The sequence below is a fragment of the Chelmon rostratus genome, chromosome 5 (assembly GCF_017976325.1).
Source record: "Chelmon rostratus isolate fCheRos1 chromosome 5, fCheRos1.pri, whole genome shotgun sequence".
Classification (NCBI taxonomy): domain Eukaryota; kingdom Metazoa; phylum Chordata; class Actinopteri; order Chaetodontiformes; family Chaetodontidae; genus Chelmon; species Chelmon rostratus.
The window spans coordinates 10,386,638-10,409,018 of record NC_055662.1 but is presented as its reverse complement, the minus strand read 5'-3'; the positions used below and the strand labels follow the sequence as shown (position 1 = coordinate 10,409,018).

The window sequence follows — 22,381 nt, the reverse complement described above, 5'->3', positions numbered from 1 at the left end:
CATGAAGGCCAGATGGGTGGACTGCTGCACTGATGCTTGTCCTTCTGTAAGGACTCATCATTCCAAACCTCTTCCATTTGACAAAGCGACCTCACGACTTGCTTTTTACTCTGACATGGACTAGTCTTTTATTTTTAAGAACTAAAACATTCCAAGAATTCGTTATTACTTTGTTATTGTTGAGTATTGTGTGTAGATTGATGAGAAAAAAAAGAACTGAATCCATTTTAAGAGGAGTGGAAAACGTGACAAAATGTGGAAAAGTTGAACGGGTCTGAAAACTTTCTGTCCTCACTGTTTACTTTAAAAAGCTGCCTGACATTCTAACAGCGGATCATCAGCTTTACGTGTTTGGTTTCAGGCGGTTTTTAGATTTTTTCGGACTCCAATCATGAAAGTCAATGGAGAAAGTGGAACGACCTTCCCTTTAAACTCTTCTGAGCTGCTTTTTCACTTCGACAAAATGTGACATTTTGATTAGACTGAGAAAAATCAACTCACTCAAAAACTGACAGACACAAAAGTGCAGTCTGAAATAACTTTGTACCGCTGAATAGCTGAATCCCTTATTTCGGGGGGTGACACAATGAAGGATGGGCCTCTGGGCCGATGATCGTTTCGAAAAATCTAGCGTGTGGACTGTAAATGCAGTCTGGTCTCTGAATGTATTTCGTCTTTCCCTCAAGATTGTAAGCAGTTGTGCCTCTTTTGAGAACAACTACACCGTTTAACTTTTGGGTTTTTCAGCTTGTGAGATTCATCATACCCCTTGTAAATGACTTCCAATCCATAGTTCAATATTTGCAGCTCAGTTCAGTGGATCTTACATATTCCCTCAGGGCAAATGTCCCACATGATGCTGCAGAGCCAATGTTCAAATTAAATGTTTAAATGTCTTTAAACTGCAAGTTAATTTTATGCAGAATTTTTCTCTAAATTAGCTCTTGTCCCATCTCATTTGCTAGGGTTGATCTAAACTTTTATGGATAAAAACTTTAAGAACATTTTGTTTTCAGTCTTTCATCTTAAGTCTTCATAAAGCAATACTGTTCTACATAAATTCATCAGTTTTATTAGTTCTCATGAGAGATTTCTGGATTCCTGTTTTTATCTGTGTTTCCTGTCACTGGGCTCATGCAGAAAACTAGATGTCAAGTAATCACATGCACCAATCAGGAACATTTCAATCAGATGTAATGACCGTTGTTTGGTTTTTTCTGGTTTAATTGTCCTTATAGTGAGGTTTTCAGGAGCTTTAAGAAAACATCAAAATGCACCTCCTTTGTGTGTTGTGGATTCAGCAGTGAAACCCCATCCTTCAAATCCTCGTTAATGAACAGTGCTAATTCTTGACTCCTCTTTGACCCATTTCACTCTAACTTTTTTTTTTCCTGAGAGATTTGTCCACAGCTTTCTCGCAAAAGGCAAAGTGGAGAAATATGTAATACTCTATTTAAACTTACATCAGTCCTGCATATGTTGCACAACCTTTTCCCATGTCAGCATCGAACAACTGACTGCACCATCCATGCTTGCAGAGAGAGTAGAGTTAGCCGGATGTAACTGTGGTATTTTCCCTTTAACAAAGTCCTCTGATGTTCTTGCGTGTTTGAAACCAGACACGTGCCCGCAGTTTGCTTTGGTTGTAGACTTATGACAAAAGCTCTCAGTGTTTACGAATCTGTGTTACAAAATCAGTGTGACCAAGCCGCTTTCGTCCCCCACAGCTTAATGTGTGGCATTTTCTAAGTGTCGTCATCAAATTAGCTGAACAATATCTGCATGTTTTTTCTCAAAAGCTTGTTTTTTTTTTCACATCACATTTGTCCAGAACGCGCACACTGTGATTTGTAAAGCATGTCATTTCCTCAAACGTGTAATTTGAGTTTCACCATTGACACCTGTTTAAATGTCTTCTAGTCAAAACCTACAAGATAATGACAGGGTTTCGATATTCATGCTACATTTTTTTCAAACCAAAACCAACTGAAACATTTTGAATGTGTCTGCTGTTGGACACATTTGGAAAAGTCAACCAAGCCTGGGTGGAAATTTCTTTTAAACTGAGTGTTTCAAGACCCGCAGATTTCCTTGTGCAATTAAGTGGACCACAAATTAGCCAATGGACAAGGGCCTGAGGGTAAATGAAGCACTCTGCCAAAATGATATTGATTGCCATCCAGTATAAGCTGCATATTTTTTGTGCTAGATATTTACTTTGGACATGTTAAAGGCAGGAACAGCTTATCAAGAACTTCTGGAAAGAAGGTTTTTCTGCTCTGTGCTCTCTAACTGAAAGGCTTCAGCCTGTAGTTGCATTGTCGCATCTAAAAGCATCGTGTCTGAAAAACAGTCATTGGCATCAGTCTGGTGAAATTCTGACCGTGCCCATCTTAAATGGAGAACAAGGCCGTGATCGCACCAAAACAACCTTCTTTTTAAATTAAAATTTTCCTTTACTATTTTTTGACAAAAAAACAATCAATCAATAGAAACACACTGAAGAGCTCTGCTGCACAGAGCCACAGCCATCAGGTCAGAGCATTGTATCCTCTTCACATTGCAAGACTGAAAAAGAGGCTGAAAAAGTTTTTGCATGCAGCAGAGTGCTGTTATTTTTTCTGTGGCTTTGAAAGAAGAAAAGGTCTCACTGTCATTTTGTTGTCTGACAGGCCAGCTGAGGAGCCGGCTGAAGGAATATGGCCTCGTCACTCCTTTCAGCACCGACTCTCATGGACACTACCTGTCACACCTGCTCTCTGCTACGCACAAGCAGCGCGTCAAGAGGGAGGCGTTTTCCTCCGGTGAATCCGAACAGAAACTTTTCTTCAACATCTCTGCCTTCGGGAAGGAGTTCCACCTCCGTTTGCGGCCGAACAACAGGTTGGTGGCACCAGGTGCGATGGTGGAGTGGCACGACGAGGTCGAGGGCTTCGGGAATGTCAGCGAAAGCGCCGGTGGCGATGTCGGCACGGGCGTCAACCAGACTGAATCCACCAACAGGACGGAGAGGATACTGCGCCGTGAGCTGTTAAAGACTGACTGCACCTTTATCGGTGACATCACAGACGTCCCTGGGGCCGCGGTTGCCATTAACAACTGTGATGGACTGGTAAGTCCTCCTCCTCCATAAAGCTCCCCCACCCCCTCAAACCCTGTTTTTTCATTACAAAAGTGCCATGACCTTATCAACTGGCATTAATAGATTTAAGATGTCCGTAACTCCTGAGTTTAGCATTTCTTTACGTCAGCGCTCGGCATTTTTACAGCACCTTGTTCTTGGAGATATTCTTCAGGCGGCCAGACGGAATAACGTTTTGTACAGAGGTTTGTCACGGGTGAGTGGCCAACCATTGCACCCACAAACCCAACGGGTTTCCCCCCCAACCCTTTCCCAACATAAAACACGAGTTCCCTTTGTGCGCCACAAAAGTCTGCCGTCCTATCCTCCCCATCACCCCTCATAAAACACTTGAGCAGTAATTGGGGAATGACCTGGGCCAAGATGTCTTAGAGTAGGCCACGAAGGAGAAGATTCAGTTACCAAACACAAAGACTTTGAAATGAAGTTCTCTGCTGAAATGCTGCGGGGTTTAAAGGCATGACAGTGGTTGTACTGTAGCTCATGACCCCCGATAGACATTCAGAATCACTATGTCATAAAGATAAAGCTGGTGTTACTTCATCTGTTCATTACTAAAAGCATTCTGCTGAGGAAACTGAACCAACATTTAATTTATCCTGCTGAGGAGTTCTGTCTGGAGCCAGATGTTGCTGAACAGGCGTGCTACTCCTCCACTGAATTTCTCTGGCACTGCAGTGTGTCTGTTTTCCCGGAAACAGAGTCAGGAATCGGTAATAAAAAATATGATGGTCACCTCATGTCTTGATCATTGATTGATTAATAAGGACAAATCTGCTGGCAAGTTCCTCAGAGCATTGAGACCCGTCGTTTATTCACAGAAAGAATGAATGCAAAAAGGCATCCACAGAGTGTTTGAGACAACACTACACTGACCGAGTTTAGCACACTAAAATGTGCCTTTTTCATGTATTTTTAGCCTGACTGGTTGTGGGTCTGCAGGAATGACAATGACAGTCGGTCTGTCGGTCCTCCACTTTGGACCAGACTAAAATATCTGGAACACTGTTGGATAGATTGCTATGATTGCAATGCTTTTGCACAGACATTTATGGCTCCCAGAGGATGAATCCTAATGGCTTTAGTTGTGCAGTGATTCATCATGTTGCGCCACCAGCAGGCCGGATTCATCATTTATCCAGTAAAATATTTCCACATCTATCACATCGATTGGCACAAAATTTTGTACATTCAAGGTTCCCAGATGACGAATCCCAGTGACTTTGGTGACACTCTTCATGAACGTCTTTTTTCCAGCACGTTGACAGTTTTGGATTTGAGCGAAATGTCTCTGCAACTAGTTGATGGATTGCCATGATATTTGATACACACGTTCATGTTTCCTGCAAGATGAATTGTGATAAAATCCTCTGAACTTTCGACTTTTCATCCAGCCTCATTAGCTTGTGTGTCTTTCGTACTTTTTTGACCAAGTACCCGCAAAACCAACGACACTCTTAATTAAACTACTACATACTTTGTGTTTTGTGTTTAGTTTTGTGCTAAGTAGTTAATTTTACCATGCTAACATGCTGAATGGCCAACATACCTGCCCAACATCATGTTAGCATTGTCATTGTGAGCATGCTAGCACACTGATGTTAGCATTTAACTTAAAAGTGTCACATGGCTGTAAACTTTTAACCCTTTTAATTATTTTGGACAACACTGGAGGTGTATGGTATCAAAGTAGAACCTCAATCAGACTATGGCTGCACAGACAATACTCATTAGTAGGATAAGTTGATGGTTGGTTTTAGTTAAGTAACCTGTTACAGACCACTGGTGCTGCTTTTGTGAAGGTATAATATGCTCAAACCAGCCTGCAGCATCAAGTGCAGCCATATCAAAAGGCAGCACTTCTTTTCAGGACCACTTAAAAGAGTAACACATGGATTTGCTGATAATGACGGAGAGACCCTCAGGGACTTTGACTTGAATCATCATGAAACATGAATGAAAAGCCTGGCGGTCTGCATTTTCTTAGATATTGTGTGTGTGTGTGTGTGTGTGTGTGTGTGTGTGTCCCCTCGGGATTTGATTCTCAGAGGATGGTGTAAAGGTGCTGTGCAGGGGTTCACTTCATTCTCTCCACATTACAACAGTTGTAACAAGGCAGCTTGTGTAGAGAGGGATTCTCCCAGGCAGGCGTGGGAGCGGGAGGCTCTGCTTGCCGGCCAGTAAAACTGAAGTGTGTGACACTGACATGCATTTTTTAATGTGGTGGGAGGAGAGTTTCAGGAAACGCTGACTTGGCTGGAAAATATAAACAGGTTGATTCACAACAACAAAGCCTGACAGGTATTGTTTTGTGTTTCGCACGAAACTTGAGTCTACCATCATGTGATGTCTGACAGACAACAAACAGCATTTCTTCCCTGATGTAGACTACAGTCTTACAGTAAGCGGACTGAAATAAGAGCTCCACACAATAGATAATCGAAAATCCAATTTTTACGCAACTACAGACCCTCTTGACATCGTGAATGACTGTAATAGAGTTGATAATTATATGTGATCACATCAAACCTTTCTACATGAAAGGAAAATAAATCAATTTAATTCAAATAACTCTAAGGAATAAAGGATGTGGTTGTTTGTCTTGAAAGGCCAGTGTGTTCCTATAGTTGTTCTTCTGTTTGAGGTGGATGTTTGGAAATGTAACATGATGTATATGTTGCATTTTAATGTGTTGTGATGGTGTACGGCTGCTACCTTGGCCAGGTCTCTCTTGTGTAAGAGATTTTTGATCTCAATTGGATTTCCTGGTAAAATAAAAGGCAGAGAAATAAGTGATTTATATCCCCAGCCGAGCTACAGTGAAATCCTGTCTTTTCTAAATAGTTTTAAAAGGGGTTTATAAAGATGTTGCCGCTTTGAGCTCTTCAGGAAGCTCTTTCCATAATTTGGGGAAGTGAAATTCAGATCACCTAATAAGATTTTAGTTTTCTGCAGCCTCAGTAAAAAAAAAAAGATTTAGATTTAAAACAGTTCTTTAAACATGCCATGAACCTACCAATAGCATTTGTCAGGCTGTAGTTGTGAAAACAGTTCAGGAGTGAGGCAAGAATAAAGAAAGTGGCTTCAGCCCAAGTGGGACATGGCTAAGATGGTAAATGACCATTTTCCTGTCTTGCAAGATCCTATAAAACAGGCTCTCAGACTTCCTGGTAAACAGTTCATCATCAGTGGTGACCTCATGCTTTCTCAATAGATGAATTGTTTGGTCTATGAAATGTCACATAAAAAAAGGAAAGTGAAATAGCCATCACTGTTTCCCAGAATCCTAGCTGACGTGTTCATGCTCGAGTGTCCAGAGCCCAAAGTTATGCAATTTACTGCTAGTAAAGCCCAAATATTCACCTTTGAGAAAATGAAATCAGTGAATTTGTGTCATGTTGCTTGAAAAAATGACAAACATTTTGTTGATTAACAAATTTTCTGCCGATCAACTGTTTGCAACTAAATATAAATCACTGGTTTACACTTAAAATTGACAAATTGACATTTGTCTATTGAGCCAATCTGTCTGAACAGGAATTACGTTATAGCAGTAAGGATACGATGTGCCCGTCAGAGTGAGGGCTTATGTACCCCATGAAGTTCCTGGCTGAAGGTCAAATGCAGAATCGAAGTGAGCCCACATTATTTTGACTCACATATAACATTTTTCCAACCTTCTATCATTCATCTGAAAATAACTTGACATTTAACTGCTGACACCAGGCAGAAGCAACAAAAGGACGTTTTATATTTCCAAAACCTAAGGGTATGTGTGTGTGTATATAGGGGAGACAATAGAAACAGAATATGAATTAAAATCTGCAGGGCTGTACGGTGTAGGTTTAACTCCATTATCAAGTCTTTTTTGTTGCCCACAGAGGCCTCAGCTCTGCCTTTGAGAGATGTTCATTCAGTGGCCTACTGAATATCAATCAGCATATTCATTTTATATTTGGACTCAAAACCTAAAGGAGTTCATGTGTCTGCTGTTGTGTCAGTGTAAAGAAGCACGAAACCTTTTAAAGAAAGGCTTAAATGTTTTGAGCCAACTCCAAGAGTCCAAGTCAACTCTCATATCTTAAGATAAATGATTGGTGTGTCGTCATTTTCAGGGCTGCAGGTAGGAAGGTAAGCAGGGCAGGAGGGGAAGCCATGGAACTACTCTTGTACAGACTAATAAATCTAGAGTGAAAGGCTAACTTAGAGTTTTCTCCGTTTTATTCTGGTGTCAGTAGCTGCAGCAGAAAATGTGCATGAGGTTACTGCGACGTTGTGCACGTCCTTGTTGTGTTGTTAATCATTCATAACAGTTTGACAGAGCTCCAAAAGACAAAAAAAAACTCAAGTCAAGCCTCCTAAGTGTTTTGCCTTGAAGTCTCAGGTTGACTTTTCAGGCATTCGTGTCTCAGTAGACACGTCGAGTCAAGTCATTTTTGCAACTTGAGTCCAAGTCTCGAGTCTTGGCGTCTGTAGCTCAGGCTGTAGTGGCCTAATGATAAGTTTAGACAAATGATTTAAATCCAGTGTTTCCACAGACTGCAGCCAGGGCCCTGGCAGGAGAGTGTGAAGGCCCGGTCACTCCAAAGACTGGCACAGCAACATGGATCTGCTTGTCCTGGTCTCGTGGTGGCTACTGGCAGAGCTGCTGGCCAAACTGGTGCAGCTGGTGAGCTAACCGCCAGCATGCTAGCCAGCTGGGCCAGCGCATGTCGGTCACAGTCAGGGTTGGCAAAATAAGCGATGCCTTGCCAGTGTCCCCATGCCCGGAGGACGCAAATAAAGCGGGGGATTGAGTAAGGGACAGTGCATTTTATTTGTCAATGCGGGAGGATCCTGTATCATACAGGATGGGTGGTAACCATATTGACGGTTAACTCTCACAGTTTCTCTCTGTTTTCTCTGTACTGGGCTGTTTACAAGCTCATGAACTCAGTCGCTGACAGGCAGATATGTTTACATACTTTTTATTTTTTATTAAATTTATGAGATTTTATGAGATTTTCCTTCTGTGTTAAAGCAGATGTCAGTTTCCTCTGTAGCTCTTTGTTTCGCTGCCACTGACAGTGAACTGACAGAAGGTACAACATGAAAATACCCGTCTAACCACTTTTCATTCTCGCTGAACAATGGCAGAGTCTCTGTGTGACCTCCTGAAGATAATGTCTAAAAATATTACAATGGCAGCGTCAAGCACACGTCCTAAACAAATATCATGCCAGTCCGACCTCTAAGTCGCTCCTCTTCACTGCAGGATTTGGTCATTTCCTTTGATTGGAGCAGGAAGCTGTTCATCACTTGGGCAGATTCAGTCTGTCAGAGACATTTATAGTTGAACCTTGCAGGAGACTCAGCCCTGAGAAGTGGCCACACAGGATGTGAGAGTTTTGCTTTGTAAATACTGTTGTGGCAGGATGTCACTTTGAAGACGCCAACAGTCCTCAAAGAGTAGAGGGCTGATTTGCTGCATACAACACTGTACATATCACGCGACAGTGTGCCGTCCTATCAGTGTTTTTTTATAATACAAATGCTCAAAATCTGACAGTCAGTTAAATAAAAGTCTTCTTCCATTTTGCAGCACAATAACCAGTCGTCTTTTGTCCTTTAGAGACTGCGGTACATAAGCTGTCAACATCACAAGCGGACCTCTTTGGTCCTGTTAAGAGGAAACAAGATATTTTGAATTTGGAGTGAAAATAAATCTCTGAAATAAAATGTGGGTCACCTGACCCGCCTTTTGAAAACTTTATTTTTGTGTGGCAAGTGGCAACCTCCAGGACTGAAAAATGAAACAGAAGTGCCAAAAAATGCAGTTTCTGGATGGCTGAGGCAGCCTCTAAAAGTGATTCAATCCCATGGACCCCCATATAAAAATGCCCAACTTTACAGCAGAAATGAACATGTTTACAGCCTGGTCTGTATAGTTCATCTACCTGTTGATGACAACTGTACGAGAGGTGAATGTTTATATAACTCTGTCGTTTAAATCACATTCTCCCTCTTTGACTAGCCAGGAGTTCGGCGTCAGGCACTGCCAAGATGGCGACGGCTGGAGACACTGAGCTTCACAATGGCTCCTCAGAAACCTGTGGGTGACACCACGGAGGCCGTGTCCATGTTTTACGTGTGGGCAGTGAAAACCAGAATGACTTCTCAATACTCAGTGATGTAGAATCCAGGAAACATCTGATTTAAACACTCTTTAGTATGACCCGTTCATGTTACCTGGGCAGAAACTTTACTCTTTCCTCTGTCGTCTACAGGCAAACATGAACTGTCAACATCAATGCAACATATAATTGGGTCTAAATCAATTTGTCCTGCTCCTGCTTTTAATGAGCAGAAAATTACTACATGATAGCACGATACAATTCTAGATAAAGTAGGGTTAGCCTACGCTGTGCTATAGTATCATAATCTTTTACTGTCTGGTCTTCTGGCTGCTCTAATGCAGAACAGGATCATCTTTCCTCCTCACATTGTGTGCAGCCTAAATGCAAAGCATGCAGGACCGCATAACTCCAGATCAAACGCTCGCCAAACCAGTGGTTGCCACTGAAAAAGCCTGTTGTTGGGGGCCATTGGTCTTTGATCTCAAGTGGTAGCCCTAGCCCTCACTAGGTGTGTGTTTTACTGTTTCTTAATTATAGCCAGGCTGCTGTCTGGAAGAATTTACTGGAGCAGGCAGGCAGGCAGGCAGCCTGACTGCTGACTGCTTATGAGGCAGATACTTCCTCTGCCTCAGCAGCAGCGTGGGGGTGAAATGAGCGTGATCTTTTCTGGCCAGTGTGTGGGAGACAGCCCTTCATGTTTCATGCATGTCAGAGAAACCGGCTTGATAAAGGCAGGTGAAATGAACCAGGGCTCAGCTCTGTTTTCTGCCTCTTCACGTCCACTGTGTGCAGCAGAGATGTATCTGTCAGGGTTGCAGCACATTCACATATTGTGCAGCGCAAGCGTCTGACTGCTCCATTAGCCCGCAGATTTCTCATGTTCACTCCAATGATTTATGATTGGAATCTTGCCACAAAACCGGAGTTTTCCAACTCATTACCAGGCTTTAAATTGTTAAAGTCTGATGTCTTGACAGTTGTATGCAAGCGGAAGCCTCCAAGAATTCCAATTCCAATATTTCCTCATTAATTCTAGCACAACAAATTGGTATCCTGGTCCTATTAACCCTTTAACACCCTGAACTTTTCTTGAGCCTGAACACTTGTACTAAAGTGAGTATATATGATTACATATACAGTATTCTATATGACTCGAAACTCATTTGTTCGTGTTGTTGAGTGATGAATGGATAAAGCAGACATCTGGAGACGCCGCCTTGTGCTTTGGGATAGTGTAACAGGCCCTTTTTTCTTTTTCTCACATTTTACAGACAAAACAATCAATTGATCAATTGAGAAAATATACAAGTGACAAATAATGAAAATAGTTGTTAGTTGCAGCCTTAGGTATGTTACATGTTTCATAATGCTGGCAGTGAGGGAACGTTCCACACAATGCTGGCATATCACCGGCTAAGCAGTGGGCGGGAAAAGGTTGATGGTCGATAATCAAGGCTTTTCTTGAGATGCACATGGGTACACGTTGCTCTTAATGGCCTCCTCTGAATTATCTTTGGCATTTAAATGAAACAGAGGGATGCTGTTGCTCGGCAGCAGACAGACAACCAGCCTTGTGTGGATCAGAAACTCTCTTTGGAGCTGTATGAGGATTGATTAGACTGATAAAGTTATATAAACTCGTGACCTTGTAGCCATCCCCTGGGTCTAATGCATGTAAATTCTCCAAGAGCAGAAGCTGGTGTTGCGTTAAAACATGGACTGTCTCTTCAGCCTCACTGTTTTTGGACTTATGGGTTTCCGTGAAGGTATTTGCTTCCGTTTATGAGATATAATGACAGCGTTTGATCCTCGGAACACACCTGGTCTGCGTGGAGGGTTTTTTGTGAAAGGACGGTAGTTTTACAAGCACGCAACGTCCATCGTAAACAGTCAGAAGGGCTCGGCTGAGGAGGATGGTTGGTTATATAAGTCTTGTTTCTTCTTCACGTGGATGAAACATACAGCACACAGCTAAAAAAAAAAAGCATGCGAGCAAACAACAAAGGAATGCGACTGACCTCGATGTCAGACGTGGACGTATACTGTATCATTCCCATCCTCCTCCTCCCCCAACATGACTCTAGCTTCATGTCTGGCCTCTCTTCATGTGCTTCCTTGTCACAGAGTTGATGGTTCACATGCTGCAGATATTTTATTGTGGAGTTGTTTTCCTGAAAGGCCCAGCTTCTCATGTCTGATGTATTTTTGGACTGAGGGACTCAGGACGTAATCTCTGCATCTGCTTTTTGTCCAGCTATGCAGGGCAGGGAAGATGAGCGAGGAGTAGGAATTAATGACATGTTTCTACGACTGATGTGAGATAAGCAACTCCCTCATGCTGTTATAAACGACATGGACGGTGACGGAGCCCCAGGCCTTTAAAACAATCAAACTTCTGATTAAAATAAACAGCCTTCGGAGGCAAACTCTGACCTATGTTAAGCCACCAGTGAGCCTGAGTTTAGTTTTGTCATTGAAGGCGGGCTGCTGCTTATTTATTCATTTGGATGTCGCTTATATGTCCTCTGGGATGCAGCACACATCTGACGCCAGCTAGATTGAAACTGAACGCTTGCAGATCAGAAGTGCTGCAGGAGTAAAACTCCTCTCCCTTATGGTTTGTGTGGAGTTTTTAAATGCATTACCATATAAGCCACTTGCTTTTCTCTCTGTATGTTTTTAACCAAACAGTGAGGCTCTTGGGAACAACTGTCTGATGGATGGCCTTGACATTTGGTACAGCCATTCATGGTTTCCAGAGGATGAATTCCCATGACTTTGCTGATCCCTTCTGACTTCCCTTTTTACAGCCACCATAAGGTTGATGTTTCAGGTTTTGGAGTGAAATGTCTCGACTAATGGATGGATCGCCTTGAATGAATGTTTCCCCTCACGATGCATTTTTGTGGATCCTCTGAATTTTTATCTGGCGCCATTATTGGGTCAATATTTGCATTTTTTCATGTCATTTAGTTTATGCCAGTATGCCTGCCAACAAAGGCATTCGCATCAGCCTCGGCTGTACTTTAAACATTATACCTGCTGAACATCAGCATGTTAACACTGTGATTGGTCATTGTGAGCATGTTTGCATGCTGACATTAGCATTTAGCTCAAAGCACCTCAGTGCCCAAGTGCAGCCTCTCTTAGCTTCCAGCATGGCTTAAGATTGTCTTGCTGTGTAATGCTTTCTTGTTAATGTTTGCTCAGCTCTACTGAAACAGAATAAGAAGTCGTCTTAGATGAATGATGCAGTTTGTTACACTCATTGTTTACACTGACGCAGACGAAGGCTTTGTTTACTTGGTATCAACGGTGTAAAATCTGATCTAAATCTGATCCTTTATTTGTTGAAACTCATTATTTAGTGGAAGTCATCGTGTATGTCAGCTGTTGGCAACACTCCGTTAATACAGCAGAACCAGGATTTGGTGACTATGTGAGATAAAAGATGTTTGACTGGAGGAGATTTTGTTATGCTCTGGCATCTATACCTTCTATATCCCTGCTTGTGCTTGGCCAGTGTGGAAAATGTTGCAAAGCAATGATCAGGTGTGCTTTATGGCAATACCGGATTTATAGGACTTCTGCATCAATGTGATGAATTGCCTTGATTTCAGCCAAAATCATGCATTTCCATCTTGTTTTTATATATGTATATATAAACCCCCCAACACACAAACACACACACACACACACACCACAGTTAGTGTGTTTAATGTGATGTTTTAGGTTAAAAAATGGTCAGTTTGCCCTGTGTTGAATGAGATTTTGTAAGCAAAATCGTGTTGAGTGCTGCTTTTGAAGATGAGAAACTTTTTTACATGCTGGAGATGAAGAGAACCTGTCATAATCCTTTCCAAAATCTCTCGCAACAACAAGTCTTTGATCTCTGCTGATATTCTACAGAATATTGTCGAAAACACTGCAGGAGGTACCCACACAAAGCACTTGAGGTGAATCTCTGACACAAGCTGTACTTTCTTAATTTAGAGCTGTCAGGAGGAGAAGTAAATGTGCATTATAGACATGAGTGGTGGCATACCTTCAACACATGCCACAGCTGTATCATGTAGGAAAATAAAGAGTAATTATCAGAGTGGTCTGGCAGTAGATATTTATTAGAAAAGGACATATCTGGAGCTGCCATGGACACAAATTGGGATCAGGGACAAAAACAAAAGGAAAGTGCCATCCCTGGTTATTGTCGCTGCGTCGCTGACAGGTTGTGATTCGAGCGTTCAAATAGAAATCTGTTTGATTCGGTGCCGTATATTCATGTGGCTCAAGACTGCAGGCAGGTTTTTCCAATTCCTGCTGATTACGGAACATCAGATTTGTGTCACATGTGTGGGGGGAATCAGACTTTAACGCACTCTCAGCTGCAGCCCGACGTACAACTATGTGCCACGAAGTACCAGCTTTTATTTCATCTTGACAAACAAACTGAGAGCTGCCTGGAAATGCCTTAAAGCAACCATGAAATACTGCTTCAGCCTCACTCATTTGTTTCCATGAAGCAGGACAGCTGGAACAAAAACCTCCTCTTACCCTGTGTTGCATGAAGGGGAATTATTTATTTTTTTCCAGCAGGCTTTGGCAGGCGGACCAACCGATCGACTGACAGATACAGACAGACGGAGGCAGAGCTGACCCGAGGACAGCACAGGCTGGATGTCTGACTGTTGATATTAACCTTTACCTCGCCGACGGCTTTGTAGAACTTGGACACCTCTTAATGTGTGTCGTGTTGCATAATCAGCCCTGCCAGCCAAAAGGGGCGAGGCACTGCTGTGTCTGTGGCATGTGAGACTCGCGAGTGTAAACACACTGTAGGCCTGATGGGTAATGCACCAGTTAGAGTATCCTTTCACCGCAAAAGCCTGCCTGTTGGAGGACGTTTGAACTAAAACGTTCTCCCGATGCTCTGCTGTCAGTCCGTCCGGGCACTTTAACGCCTCCTTCTTCGGGCAAAACTCGCCTCGGAGGAAACGTTCAGGACGCTGAGATTCATGAAGAGTGACAAAATGAGTAAATAAGACATGCTAATGTTTTGCTAAAAGATATGTGTGTTCAGTGGCCTAAACTCTTGGCCTTGGAGACATAAAAGAGCATTCTGGACGTGCACAGCTCCTGACATATTTGGAGCTGCGGTGATGGAAAAAAAAGCAAAGAAAATATCCTATTTGATTAGAAAAAGAAAGTGAGCCAGTTCCTCTTTGCAGTGAACTGTAGTTGGGCACAAGAGTTTTATTCACTAATAGTTCTTAATGTTCCTTGTTGACTTAGCCAAGGCTTGTTGCAGAGGCTTGACCCCAGAGCTGTTTGGGTATATGGTTTGAGGTACAGGAGGGGAGGCACACCAAGATATGCAAAGCCAAGTTATTTCTTCCCAGTTTTCTCCTCGGCAGTCGAGGCTTCAGTTCAGTGTGTGCTGCAGGGGTGCCTTTATTGATATTTATGTGTTGAAGCATTTTTAATCATGACCTATATAAACTTAAGAGGAGCCCACATTTTCTGTTGTCGTTACAGACAGACATTGAGCGCCATTCAGCGGCGTGAGGTTTTATTTTAAGTCAAGTGTGGACTCCTCACCGCCTCCTCAAAGCCGTCTGTAAATGTTTGCTGTTTGGTGGAGCAGCACAAAAAGACCGAAGTGAAACAAGTTCTTGTATTGTTTCTCAAAGTGCAGCCTGTTTCGCCCTCCTCTGCCCTGCACGTTTACCAAAAAACTGTCCTTCATTTCAGTTCGTTATCTATAAACATTTTGCTTTTGACTTTCTAATTTTACCATTTCTAGAAAAAAAACACTGTATAAGGCAGCAAAATCTGCTGAAATACAAGAGGGGTCCAACTTCAAGCACAGATTTGCAAGAAAAATGAAATGTATGGAGGATATGGACAAGAGGATTTATTATGCTAATTCCCCTGCAAAGACTTCTGAAATATGCCTGTAAATTTCTGTTTATTATTGTTAAGCATTCTCAAAAATAGTCTCTACTTCTCTGCCAAGGGATTGAGACTGTCAGTCCCCCCCAATCACAAGAAATTAACTTGTGTATTTTTTCCCCATAAAGTTCCTTTAAAGGCTGTGGATGAAAATGGCAGGTAATGATGACGAAGGTTTGCTCACATTTTTGAAAGCAAACACACCTTTGAACAACACCGAGGGTGAAAGGTGGCAGTGTCCTGGCTGAATTCAGACCTTTTTTCAACGTTGCAGTACCTCAACTTTTTTTTTTTTAACGAAAGCACGTTCATACCGACCTCCTTAAGAAGTTTAGACTGAAAGAGACTGTTTTTGAAAAACTGGAGCCCTTCAGCTGAATCCCATATGTTTTTTTTGGCAGACGAGTGCTGTCTGCTTGGCTGGGGCTGATGTTGGGGATATTAAACTGATGGAACACAGGACTCTTGATCCCTTTTTTGAGGGTTGTGTTTAGAGCCTCTGTCAGACACCTGCCATTGTCTCCTGTGATACTGGGTCACACAGAATACTGGGTGGCAGAAAACGAGCCATCAGAAACCCTTCTGCTGTAGAACCGAACTTGATGTGGCAGAGAGCTTTTCTGAGTTTCAAGCTTTCTGTAATGTGAAAATGTGTTTTTAGAGCTGCTTGTTGCACCACAGTTTTTTATACTAATTGGGGGATTATTTTCAAATAATCCTCCACAAGGCATTTTATCGCACAGCCTTGCCCTCCCAGAGATCATTTCCAGCTGTATGTATTTTCCTGATGTTTTATGCTGATGAAGAGATTCCTGGATGATCTTTTTTAGGTAGTTTGGATGAGGGTGACATGATGCGTGAACACTGCACATGCGGGATAATGTTCGGATAATCACATGCATGCTTTGGTCCACACATCAGTTCACCTGCAGCTGACCTCGTTGATATTCAGCAGATAAAGTGAAATCTTTTGTCACTGGAAAAACTGACTAGTTTGAGGTTATGCAACATATCTCCTTGTATTTAATTTGTAGTTTTTGAGATGAAAGGTGCAGTCATTTTTACAGCCTTGCAGCACCATATGACCTTCATTTTTTGTGGGTTCAATCTACTTTTAGGCCTGCAGCATATGTTTTCGTTGTCCGATTAATCAATTAGTCCAGTGCCTCCCAACCTTTTTGCTTTGTGACCTTTTAAAACACAGCTACGTCTACTCAGGCGTCTCATTTAGAGGCAGCTGTGGCTCAGCAGGTAGAGCAGGTAGAGCAGTCCAGTAATTGCAGGGTTGGTGGTTTGATTTCCAGGTCCTGCTGACAAATTGAGTGCTTTTATCTATTAAGGTAAAAAAGTAACAGGTCATTTTCCATTTTAGCTGCTAGCCCTAGTCAGCAGCTGGATGCAATAATTTCCACAAGTAATATTTAGAGTTTCAAAGAGATAAAACTGTCAAAGCATGATATTTTCTCTGAGGGTTTTCAGAGAGAAATGTGATCACACAGTATAACCTTTGGCCTGCTCACTGGTAATAGTTTCTAGCAAACCAGGCAAGAACACTGATTAGCCAAGAATGAAATGATAAATAAAACAGAAATAATCATAGTCACACAATTGAAGGCTTCATAAACAACTCCTAAGTGGACCTTGAGGAGCGATTGTTTTGTTGCTTTTGTCAGAATCCTTTTCTTCTGCCATTTCAATCCCGATTGAAATGATTTTCTACATGGTGGTTTCCAGCCACAGTTTTTATTTCTTGTTGTCAGGAACTCACCCACAAATAGTTTAATGGGCCAGAGAACTGTCCTAAGTGATTATACGCCCTCAAAATGCTTTTAGATGTCTGGAGCTCCAGAAATTTCCCTGACCAATGACCAAAGGCAGAGTTATTGTTGCAGTTTCAAGCTTTTAACCTTAAAATCATGCTTAAAACAATGCTTCTGCCTTTTTGGAGTGCAGCTGCATGTTTTAAATACAACCCTGTTTCCAAAAAGAGTTGGGACGCTGTGTAAAATGTAAATGGAAACAGAATGTGATGATTTGCAAAACATTGAACCCCCATATTTAATTGAAAATAGCACAAAGACGACATATCAAATGTTGAAGCTGAGAAATTTAAGTGGCAACAAAAGACTGGAAATTCTTGAAATGTGAAATGTGAAAAGAAAACAGCTGGTGGAACGTCTCACTGTTAATGAAGCAACAGGTTAGTTACGTGACTGGATATAAAAAGAGCCTTCCAGAGAGGCTGAAATCCCTGATCTTCAGGCCTGAAATGGCACCGCACTGAAAACAGACAGGATTCTGCAGTGGACATCACTGCGTGGGCTCAGGAACACTTCCAAAAACCATCGACTGTGAGCACATTTCATCGCTGCAGCCACAGATGAAGCAGAAACTCTACCATGCAGAGAGGAAACCCATTTAAGATGGACTGAGGCGAAGTGGAAACTGTCCTGTGGTCTGACTGGTCAACTCAACTTGGAAATCATGGATGCTGCGTCCTCCAGGCTAGAGAGGAGCGGGACCATCCAGCTTGTTATCAGTGCAGTTCAAAAGCCAGCATCCGTGATGGTATGGGGGTGCATTAGTGCACAGGGCACATGGGTAACCTGCACATATGGCTCCATTGAAGCTGAACCATATATACAGGTTTTTCAGCAACATATGCTTATTCCAGCAAGACAGTGAGAAACCACATTCTGCATGTAGTCCAGCAGCACCGCTCTGTAGTAAAAGAGTCCGGCTGCTGAACTGACCAGCCTGCAGTCCAAACTTGTCACCCACTGAAAATGTTTGCCGCATCATGAAACATAAAATACATCAAAGGAGACCCTGAAATCGTACATCAAGCAATAATGGGAACACATTCCACCTTCAAAATAATAATAATAATAATAAACTTTATTTGTAGAGCACCTTTTTACAGGAATTGCCGCTCAAGTGCTTTACAACAAAGAAATCAAATGCAACAGGTGAGCTTGACAGCGTTTGGTCTCCTCAGTTCCCAAACGCTTACAGAGTGTTGTTAAAAGAAGAGCTCATGCAGCAGAGCAGTAAACATGTCCCAACTGTTTGAAACGTGTTGCTGACATCAAATTGAGGATATCATTTCAAAACCAATGACATTTCTCAGTTTCAACATTTGATATGTTGTCTTTTGTTGTATGTATGTTTCTGTTTCTTTTTTGGAAACAGGGTCATATTAGTGAAACTCCCAGTTCTTAAATCATACTGTTGAGGAGGAGGTTAATCATATTTAATCTGTGTGGACTGTTCATTTGATTTGTCACTTCCTGTGAGCCACTAAGGCATTCCCGCTGTGAGTCAACAGCACAAACCACTGGCTTAAAACAGTCACGCTGCACTGCACACTGCACTCTTGTTTATTGATAATTGCATTATGACACTGTCGGTGAAAGAATCACTCAAGCATCCCGTGTCCTTCCATTATTCATCCAGCTGCTGTCCAAATTACTTTTCTTTTATGAGGAAGATTTCTGTGTGAGAGAAATTAACTGTACGAAAAGTGACTCCACCGTCCTGGTGTCTTAAATGTCTCCTCTTTTGATTATTTTGTCTGTAACAGCAGCTAACATACAGATTATGAATCATGCTGAGAAGAAACATCTGGACTGATTGATGCCACTCTCTACCAACAGTATCATTTAATGGCATTGACCAATTGAATTGTTCTGCTTCATGGTCCTTTTTAGAATAAACCTGTAGACTGGACCTGGCATTTCTTGTTGATTGTCAGTATTATTGTAAATTCTGTCTCTAAATGTCATTGTGTGTCATCCATTCATTCAAGTTCTCTCTGAAAGTCCACATTAAATGATTTGTTGAAACTAGCTACTTTGATACTAAAGCTGTATCGATGCTTGGTGGCACCACAGAGACGTAAGGTTCATCTGAACTCCTCAGGTTAAAGTCCAGACTAACTAAAATATTGTCGTACGAAACAGGAAGTGAGCTTTTCACTTCCTTTGGCCAATCAGTGAAGAGCACTGTGCTTAATGCAGTGTTTGTTATGTGTTGTCTCTCCTGCCCAATCATCTTTGAACGCTCCGCAGCCCAATAGGAAAGAGGATAAGTTGTATTGTAAGTAAGTAAGTATTTTGCAGCTGGTGCAAAATAACAACAAAAATAACAACAGTGCCATCGAGATGTGAAACCATCAACTACAACATAGGCTCATACAATGGACGACATTATTGGACAGATTAAATTGTAACAAACACGTAAGGGATAATATATAGTGAGCAGGTTCCTATGGAGAAATAAACCCCGACGGGATGACATAGAAGCCTGACGCGAAGCAAAATCATCCTAATTTGATTTGACTGTATCCCTGAATGTTTGTAAGGGAGTACTGCATGTGGACAGTACACAGATAGGACGTGTAGTGTGTGGCTGTGTTTGTAAAAGAACTTGATTAAAAAGTCATCTTGTAATCAGTTTTTCAAAGGCTGATAGAATTCAATGGGCTATAGCAATTTTACCACCATGTTTTTCCTGAACCCAGTTCCCCGATAGATGGCTCCAGTGGATGTAAAGGTAATTCAGCTGCCTCCCCCCTTGAACATCCACTGAATTTTTTTGTTTTCTGCTGTGTAATGAGCATTCCAGCGTCATATGGTCTACTAGTGGACTTTTACACACTAGCCATTTCCCACTCTTTCCTCCGTCGTGTGTTGAGGGAGCGTGAGAAGGCTGTCATTTAGGTTTCTGGAGGGAGTGGGGGATGCGGAGAGACACCTGCTAGATACCTGTTGTTTGATTTGATTGTATGGATGATTTGACGGCTGATTTTTGTGTAAACGTGCTCCTCAATCAGACGTGTTCAAGCACGGCAGGGAGAACCATTAATAACATGAATGTAGAAGAAAGAATTAATCCATTCGGTTTTCAGTGGTGCATGCTTTAGCCTGATTTTCACAGTACACATTGGTCTCATTTTTATTGGTTTACATAAAAGCAGAGCTGAGAATTAATGAGCTGCTCTGCCTTCAGTCCTCATGTTATTTGTCATTATAGACAAGCATTGATAAAAAGGTTTAAAAACGACTGAAACAAGCAGTAGTGTTGATCATAGTCGTGCCGCACTGGCTCACTTTTAATCCCCAGTGCATGAAAAAACGTTTTATTTTAAATGCCACCATCATTCAGTGAGAATGCAGACAGTGCAAGTTGTTGTCTTACACACAGAAAGATCTTTGATATTGTCCGAACAGTCTGTAGTTGTGCATCATGCCCAGCAGCTTTAATCAATATTAAAATGTCAGCAATCTCATTACGTAGACTCTCGCATGACGTTGGTTTTTAAAGTTAGACCTTGACTCCTCACGCGGTTTGCCTCAGCCAGCCCTTAACAAGAAGGTGGCATTTCCAGCTCCTCAGATAGTTCTCAAAATTAAACAGCAGTGCTGGATAGAATCACAGGGTTTGTCCAATTATCCGTCTGTCAGTTTGCCGGCACATCACACACATCAGAATCCCACATTCACCCGATGAGGCGCTTTAATAGGCCTGCAGCCTAATTTATGATGTGTGCGAGAGCAGGGATTCAGATCTGGACCCTGTTCTTCCCCTCATTTTATCCTGAGAGACATACTCAAGCTTAACTTATCCTCAATTGAAGGATGATCTATTGAGGGCTCAGATCTGGAGGTTTTTATTATTATTACTGGTGATCTGAGCACATTCACTTCTGAGATGCTCGACTTTTTCTTCTCTCTTGACTCAGTGAGTAAGAGAGAGCCACGTTGCACGAATTCGAGTTTAAAGCTCAGCTGCAGTCAACATGGCGTTCTTCAGGTGAATTTAGTCAGCTGCTGGCCAATGGTCAATCAAGGTGGGAGATGAGTTCAGAGTAAATAACGTAAAAAAACAAGTGACAGCACATGGTGATGGGTGTAACGGCTGGATTCCTTCAGGCTGGATAATCCGTGGAGCTTGTCTCTGAATAGTAGTGCATGTGAGGTAACTGGTAATTGGCACGTGGCTTGGCAAACTGCATTACAGCCTGACAATGTATGCTGACATACAGAATATTTATTATCAGTGTTTGCCGGTGATGCCTGCAGGTGTAAGATAAATACACACAATAAACCGAGGACCAAATCCCTGCTGCAAATATGTGGAAGTTAACAAGCCAAGGCAACAAGAAAAAAGTGAATTTTAAACTCTTCTCTTACGTAAACTCCTGGTTCATACTGTCTGCTATGCATTTGTAACACCTGACTAAGAGCGCCATCACTCTGCAGGAGACGCTGCTCTCTTTGATAAGGAAGATGTCACATGATCTCTCTTCTAATCCCGTTCTATAGCCATTCATGTCATGATTACCTTTAGCTGCCATTGTAGCTGTCAAACCCAGATTTCAATTGGATGTGAACAGAATATCCTGCTGTAAATCGTCTGTGTCATTCAGATTTTCCTTTCAGTATGTATTTATATCCTCTCTGCTGTGAGATTGCTGGCAACAGACATCCTACATTCAAGGCTTCATTGTGATTCCATTGTATGAGCAACATGTGGTTAATCACAGGAACCTTTACTTTACGGCGCTGAGCTGCTTGCTCTCGTGTTACCTGGGGATGTGCAGGGAATTTGAATGACTGTCAAACGAGAAAGATCAGCATAGATAACCAAAAATCTGTGAGTGCCCCTGATGATAATATAAGAATAACAAGACCATTTTATTTCTTTTGTCCGACTAGAAGACGCCTGAGGACGCACATATACGTGCATGAGCGTGTGGGTGACCTGATACACATTGCAAGTGTTTAGTACGTTCAAGCTATAAAACATGAAAAATAAGAAGACAAACAGGTGAAACAAGGTGTAGAATCATCAGCTGCCAGCGAGGCCTGCTCCCTAAATTGTAAATTTAGCTGGAAACTGAAACTGGCATGGCAAACAAAGGTTTGCCATGTCTATATCTGGAGAAGAATAACACTAAACAGCTGTCAGCATTGTTTTTTAAAGCAGGACCACAATAGTTGCATAACCTTAACCATATGTTTATTACTGTAACCATGACGACGGAGCTCTCCTAACCTTAACAAAGTACTTAGTTCAACCAAAACGATGATGTTTTCCTCAGCCTAACCAGACTTTAACCATAGCGTTAACACATCATAAAACAGACCTACTTTTCTCCAGTGATTTGTTG

At 42.0% G+C, this 22,381-nt stretch overlaps 1 protein-coding gene across 1 annotated transcript in view; it reads left to right on the top strand.

Annotated features, from left to right (window-relative positions):
- The window catches only part of adamts3 (ADAM metallopeptidase with thrombospondin type 1 motif, 3), a 125,538-nt gene that overhangs the window by 4,981 nt on the left and 98,176 nt on the right, over positions 1–22,381 (top strand). Inside the window, exon 3 of the mRNA XM_041936784.1 lies at positions 2,673–3,112. Within this exon, the coding sequence (XP_041792718.1) occupies positions 2,673–3,112 (440 nt within the window). The remainder of the gene's footprint in view (positions 1–2,672; positions 3,113–22,381) is intronic.